Source organism: Clupea harengus, chromosome 1 (assembly GCF_900700415.2).
Source record: "Clupea harengus chromosome 1, Ch_v2.0.2, whole genome shotgun sequence".
NCBI lineage: Eukaryota > Metazoa > Chordata > Actinopteri > Clupeiformes > Clupeidae > Clupea > Clupea harengus.
In genome coordinates, this window is record NC_045152.1 from 16,202,958 (window position 1) to 16,210,546 (window position 7,589).

The window sequence follows — 7,589 nt, forward strand, 5'->3', positions numbered from 1 at the left end:
GGCAGTACTTTTACCATATTTATGCTTAACTAGACGTATTAATTTAACGGCAGGTGTCAGGTAAGAGTGTGGCGTACATACATAGATATTTCAGTATGTGTGTTTTCCTAGGTGTGTGTAATACACTAAATCACATTGACACCATCAGGAGCTCACTCTGAGTGCCACAGCGCCCCCTGCCTGTGCCGTAGAGAATTGCTGAAGAGAGTGACAAGAGTAGACTTATGTAGCATCTTATGTGTATGAAACACTCCACAGCGCCCTCTACCTGTGCTGTAGAGCATTGCTGAAGAGAGTGACAAGAGTAGACTTATGGTAGCTGAGCACCTGGCCGAGCACACAGCACATCCTTTGTGTATGAAACACAAACTCACCCTGACTCTAGAGCGCCACCTACCTGTGCCGTAGAACATTGCTGAAGAGAGTGACAAGAGTAGACTTATTTAGCATCTAATGTGTATGAAACACAAAATCACCCTGACTCTAGATCGCCCTCTACCTGTGCTATAGGTTATTGCTGAAGAGAGTGACAAGAGTAGACTTATGGTAGCTGAGCACCAGGCCGAGCACACCGCACATCTTATGTGTATGAAACACAAAATCACCCTGACTCTAGAGCGCCCCCTACCTGTGCCGTAGAGCATGGCGAGCACGATGGATGAGATCCAGGCGGTGTCACTGTAGCCCACGTGGAACTCCAGGATGAGCTCCTTGAAGAAGACGCTCACAGCCTTGGGGAACGCGTAGGAGAACCCGGTGATGACGAAGCAGCCGAAGAGCACCGCCCACCCCCACCCCCCGTCTGGAGCCTTCACCCCCCTGTCTGGAGCCACTCCTCCCATGATGCTCGGCGGCGCTGGGGACCTGGTTCTGTCCTGGGGGGGGCAAGGGGAGAGGACTCAGCATGGGGGGGGAGAGACATACTGATCTCTGTCCCACACACACACACACACACACACACATATCTGTGTCCCACACACACACACACACACACATATCTGTGTCCCACACACACACACACAGATCTGTGTCCCACCCCCCCCCCCCCCCCCACACACACACACACACACCCACATACACACAGATCTGTGTCCCACACACACACACACTCCAGGGACACACACACACACACACACACTCCAGGGACACACACACACTACACACACACGCACACACACACACACACACTCCAGACACACACACACACTACACACACACACACACTCCAGGGACACACAGCAACCCTTCCACCCCAGTGCAGCTGAGACAGAGTCCTCAAACTGATGGGGGTTACTGTGTGTGTGACACGCACGCACACACACCAAGGTTATTATAGTTTTGCATTTTTCACTAGTTTTTATTTTTATTTCGTTTTGACTTTTTGTTTTCAATTTCAGTTTAGTTTTAATTAGTTTTCAAAGCGGGTTTGCTAGTTTAGTTTAGTTTCTATTTTTGGAAAATGCTTAGTTTGAGTTTAGTTTTTATTAGTTTCAGTATTAGTTTTAGTCTTTACTGTGGAATGCAACAGACCAGGGGGGGGGGGGGGGGGCAGTTCAGGGAAGCTTAATTGTTTTGCTTGCAAAACAAAATGCTCAAAATGAATAGAAGATACAAGCTACAATAAATAATATGTAATAAAAACTCACCAAACATACCATTTAAAAAAAAAGTATTCACTTAGGACAGATGAACAGCCATCCACCAAAGACAACTATGAAAGATATGTGTCAGACGTGTGTCAGTCAGAATTTGCGCATGTCCTGCTCAAACAGACAGGAGACGGTGAGGCAGCGACGAGCTGTGCCTTATCTCAGATTGCGCAATCCCTCACAAACTGGGTTAAGCGCATGCGTAGAACCTATTTAGTTTTGCTGATCTGACGTAAAGCCGCAGTGAAAAAGCACGGAGAGGAGGCAAACAGTATCTCTGCTTCAATGAAGGGAGCATGCGAGAGGCCACCGGTTGGGTTAATGCTTGTTCTGCCGTTACTCTCTTATATTTTACCTTGACTACGAAAATAGAAGATTCTATAGCTAAGCTAAAACATTTCTCATAACTGGACTTTCAATCAAAACGTGAATTGATCAATAATGGGAGATCAATGCCGTAGCTAAAAGGTATGATTCAAACCACGGGACAGAAGATAACTCGATCGACTTCTCACATCCAAAGCCAAATTGCTTTGTAAATATTTTGAACCTCAAGAATAGATTTGATTTTGGACGTACAGCGGAGACCCTCAGGGGGCCTGTGCAACTTCTTAAGAGTTCATATTCACGAGTGCATAATCACACATATTAACACGAGTTCATCACAAGCTAGCAGCTGCCAACTGTATGTAGCTACCTTACCTATGTGTGTAAAGAATGCTGGTATGAAAAACAACCAGTAGCCTAGTCAATGTGCAAGCTGCCAATTGAATAGTGATTTAAGCTACTGTATTGGGTTTATATATTTGTAAATCTGACTCTGAGTCAGTGCCTCACCAGCCACGAACCTCACCGCACGTTACTGTTCCAGCCTTCCAGGTAATCCCTGTCGGTAGGAAAACTGTATGATCAGGGAAAGTGTATTAAAACCGGATGTCGTCACTTTAAGCCGGTCTCTGGTTGGATAAAGCTTTTCAGCAGAAATGGACAAGGACCTTTGATTTATTCTGTAGGAACCATGCCGATGCCTGACTTTTAATATTGTGTGACGTTGTTGAAGTTCAAGTTCAACATTAATAGCGATTGAATTACCCTTGTGTCGTGTAATCGCTAGCGGTAAATAAACGTTAATAACTTGAATGACTGATTAAGGATATATGTTACACATCACAAACACATGTAATCGATGGGTTTTGGGGGAAATTAGGTAATTGGTTAGCTTAAATTGCAGTATCTTAGGCGAGCTAATTGACCTGGCTAGCTATAGCGGAATTAACAGTGCTAGCTTTGTGTTTGGTCATATAGCTTCGTAAAAGTTCGGTTAACAAGTCACTTGTGTGTTTAGTTGTATGACTTCGTAAAAGTCCGGTTAACAAGTCAATTGAGCATTAAGCCACCTGACTATAATGGGTCTATTCATATTAGCATGCTAACGTTAGACTTATTAGCAGCGAGGCTAGCTAGCTACTATGTGTTCCAATGGATTGTTGGTCTAAGCGTTAGCTTCAGTTAAGACCTACGTGTACCACATGAACAACTAAACGAGTCAATGTAGACATATACAAAGTTGTGTAGATAGCTTTATTCACATAAGCCGTATAACTTCACAAAAATAATAATAATTTAAAGAAAACCGATCGTTTGCATGCCAGGCGATCAACACAACTTCTCAACTAAAAAGTAAAGGTCCTTGTCCATTTCTGCTGAAAAGCTTTATCCAACCAGAGACCGGCTTAAAGTGACGACATCCGGTTTTAATACACTTTCCCTGATCATACAGTTTTCCTACCGACAATCCCAAATAAGACTGTCGCTTTCTCCCGACTTTTGCCGCCATGAAACCAGGTGAGGGGCGTGTACTAAAAGTGGTACGGCGGAAGATAGACTAAAAGGCTACGTATGAAATACATTGACATTTATGAAATACATTGACAAAGACGAAAACTAAGGACATTTTCTCTATAATTCTATTTTATTTTAGTTAGTTTTGTAAAGACACAATAAAGTTTCAGTTAGTTATCGTTTTTTTATAAAGCCTCGTTTTTATTTTTATTTCAGTTAACGAAAAAAAAAATCACACCTCGTTTTCGTTTTTTCGTTAGTTTTCGTTAACTATAATAACCTTGACACACACACACACACACTCTCACACACACACACATACACGCACACACACACACACACGCGCGCGCACACACACTCTCACACACATACGCACGCACACACACACACATACACGTACACACACACTCTCACACACGCACACACTCACACACTCTCACACACAACCTAACATGACTTGGTCAGGGGATTACGAGTGCACATGCAAGGCTGTGACCATTCAACTGACCCACTTTTTTCCACTCTGCAGCCTACAGTCTCTGCCTGTGCACTCCTCAACACACCTCACTCCATCACTCTCTCTTTTCTCACTCCTCAAGACATCTCACTCCATCACTCTCTCTTTTCTCACTCCTCACGACACCTCACTGCATCCCTCTCTCTTTTCTCACTCCTCAACACACCTCACTCCATCTCTCTCTCTTTTCTCACTCCTCAAAACACCTCACTCCATCACTCTCTCTTTTCTCACTCCTCAAGATACCTCACTCCATCCCTCTCTCTTTTCTCACTCGTCAAGACACCTCACTCCATCCCTCTCTCTTTTCTCACTCCATCACTCTCTCTTTTCTCATGTCTTTGCCTGCCTAGGAACTTCACACTCTCCTTTTTCTTTTTTAATACTCTTATTCTGTTCATCTCTGTCCCTGAATGATCTCCTCCTCAGTGACCCATATGTCCACACACACACACACACACACACACACACACACACACACACACACACACACAATCATCTCTGTCCCTGAATGATCTCCTCCTCAGTGACCCATACGTCCACACACACACACACACACACACACACACACACACACACACACACATCATCATCTCTGTCCCTGAATGATCTCCTCCTCAGTGACTAAAGCTACAGCTCCGCCCACTCCCCTATCTTTCCAGGTGTGACATGTTGACGTGACACATCTATATATATACATATATATATATATATATATAGATCTATATCTATGGACATCTATATACAGTATGTCTATGGTGAGGAGCCCACAGTACGTGAAGGCACTGCAGTGTGATTGCTCTACTGAAACAGCTCTTAGTTAGGTGTACCGCTACAGACTGCAGGTTCAAGAATAATTTTTCTCAGCCTGTGAGTTTGACTGCAAGTTCAAGAACAAAGTGTTTTTCTCAGCCTGTGAGTTTGACTGCAGGTTCAAGAACAAAGTGTTTTTCTCAGCCTGTAAGTTTGACTGCAAGTTCAAGAACAAAGTGTTTTTTTTAGCATGTGAGTTTGACTGCAAGTTCAAGAACAAAGTGTTTTGCTCAGCCTGTGAGTTTGACCGGAGTGTCTTCCAGTAAGCCCACCCTGGCGGCAGATGGCGCGGGGTTAAGTAGTGTGCAGCACGCTCGCCCTGATCTATCAACGGATGCGCTCAGCCTTCGCGCCAAGACCCGGTGGCCTACGTGCTGAACGTGACTGACTTCCTCCAGGGACAGACACAGACACACGCCAAAATGAAATGAGGTTCAACTTAAATGAGGGCATAGTGGGAATAGTTTTCGGGCACAGTGGTTTCCCGGCAAATATAACAATAAAGGACAGGAGTCGGGAAGCCCGAAGCTAAGTGCATTCGCTGTTTTGTGGCTGTGACGTAGGCTATAGCGGATGTTCCCGTGTTTACGCTCCCGTCACGTTCGGTTAGCGGCCCTTCGCCTGCAGCCGTTTCCAATAGGACGGGCACGGTACCTCAAATCACACATGGATACACAAAGATTACCGGAGCTTTAGCACGGGACTGCAGGTGATGAAAACAAATGGAAAGTCGAGCAAAGAAAACAACGGTTGATTTTTAAGGAAGGTTAAGGACGCACCTGGTCCTCACCAGATTGGTTAGATTTGAATTAAACTAAGCCATCGAGGGTGTTTTGCATATTTTTTTTTCATATGAGCAAATTCAATAATGGTTAATTATTGGAAACCACCTAAGCCACACCCAACACGAACTCTGAAGTGCAGAATAGCTATAAAAAAACTGTCCACATTAGCTCGTTGCAGTAATAATAAAAAAAAAAAACCATTTAATTCTAATTATATTATTTAGTTGCGTTCATTCTGTGAGGCATCAGAGTATCCTACCTGTGTGAGCTGTTTCTGGATGTCAGCTCCTCGGCGACACGCGCGTCTGGACCATACTCAACACTCACGCGCTCTCTCTCCCCGCTCGCATCGGAGCCCGCGCTTAACGGACGCCTCGCGCTTAAAGCCCTTCTATAAATGATGACTCACCTGGGCACGCGGGTGAGGAGCTTACGTGCGTTCCGAGATGCGCTGCTGGGCTACGTGCGTGTGTGTGTGTGTGTGTGGGTGTGTGTAGGTGTTTTGTGTGTGTGTGTGTGTGTGTGTGTGTCTGTGTGTGTGTCTCTGTGTGTGTGTGTGTGTGTGTGTCTGTGTGTGTATGTCTTTTACCCACTGATCCACATCATCTGATATTCATTAACATCCCTATTATATCATGAAATTCTGGTGTCATTATTATTCTTTAAAACAATAACGCTTCCTCTTTATTCTTAAATATATAATATTAAATGTTTATAGCAGAAACCCATATTACTGTTATCTAGATCATTACTTTACCAGATGTTTTACATACATTATAAAGTCTATACATACTGTATGTGTCACAGGACTAATCTCTGAGTCTTTCTCTGCGGTTCACAAGAATGTAAAGCTCACAATAAGTACAGTTCTAAGTGCAGAAGAAGTAATTCATGAATAACCCAACTAAATCAACAAAAATATTATTTAAAAACATATATTTGTTGTAATATTTCTCAAACAAAGTTATGGACAGTTATTCCCATCCAAATATAGGGCAACTTCAATAATGAAATGAACTTAATTAAACTTGATTAGACTTCCTGCATCCACAGACTTCCATGCAGTAGGAAGGAGACACAGACTTCCATGCAGTAGGAGACACAGACTTCAATGCAGTAGGAAGGAGACACCGCTGCCCCGCACCATATGAGGGCTGGAAACATGCTTCACGCATCCGCTGTTTTAAGTGAACATTTGCAGAGCAGATACTTACTGGAGGTTACTGGAGGTCCGCCGCCACTGAGCCACAGACACACGTACCGCGCTGAGGTGTGTGGTGTGTGGGGTTACTGGGGCGTGCTCCTCTGTCTGTAGCACCATACACATGTATATATGTCTGTAGCACCCACCCATACACATGTAATATATGTCTGTAGCACCATACACATGTATATATGTCTGTAGTACGCACCCATACACATGTATTTATGTCTGTAGCACCATACACATGTATATATGTCTGTAGCACCATACACATGTATATATGTCTGTCTGTAGCACCATACACATGTATATATGTCTGTAGCACCATACACATGTATATATGTCTGTCTGTAGCACCATACACATGTATATATGTCTGTAGTAGCACCATACACATGTATATATGTCTGTAGCACCATACACATGTATATATGTCTGTAGCACCCACCCATACACATGTATATAAGTCTGTAGCACCATACACATGTATATACAGTAGGTCTATGGTAGCACCGCTTCATGCTCCTCTGTCTGTAGTAGCACCCATACACATGTATATACAGTATGTCTATGGTAGCACCGCTTCATCGAAGTTCACAGGATCCTAAACAGTTAAGCTACTTTGGGTTACTGGCCTACACCTTGACTGGAGAATTACTGGTACGTAAAAACTTAAACCTTATTTTTATTTGGGATCAATAAAATGTTATATATTACACACCTCTCACACACCCTGTCTAAGAATTCCCACTTAAGTAATTTGGGGAACAATCATTTTG

At 43.6% G+C, this 7,589-nt stretch overlaps 1 protein-coding gene across 1 annotated transcript in view; it reads right to left on the reverse strand.

The window, feature by feature from the left end:
- Nucleotides 1-6,130, reverse strand: part of slc16a3b (solute carrier family 16 member 3b) — an 11,750-nt gene extending 5,620 nt beyond the window's left edge. The window contains exons 1-2 of the mRNA XM_012820380.3: nt 5,866-6,130; nt 629-875 (exon numbers count right to left, since the gene is read on the reverse strand). Coding sequence (XP_012675834.1) covers nt 629-842 — 214 coding nt within the window. The 5' untranslated portion in view covers nt 843-875; nt 5,866-6,130. The remainder of the gene's footprint in view (nt 1-628; nt 876-5,865) is intronic.
- Between the last annotated feature and the right edge of the window lie 1,459 nt (nt 6,131-7,589).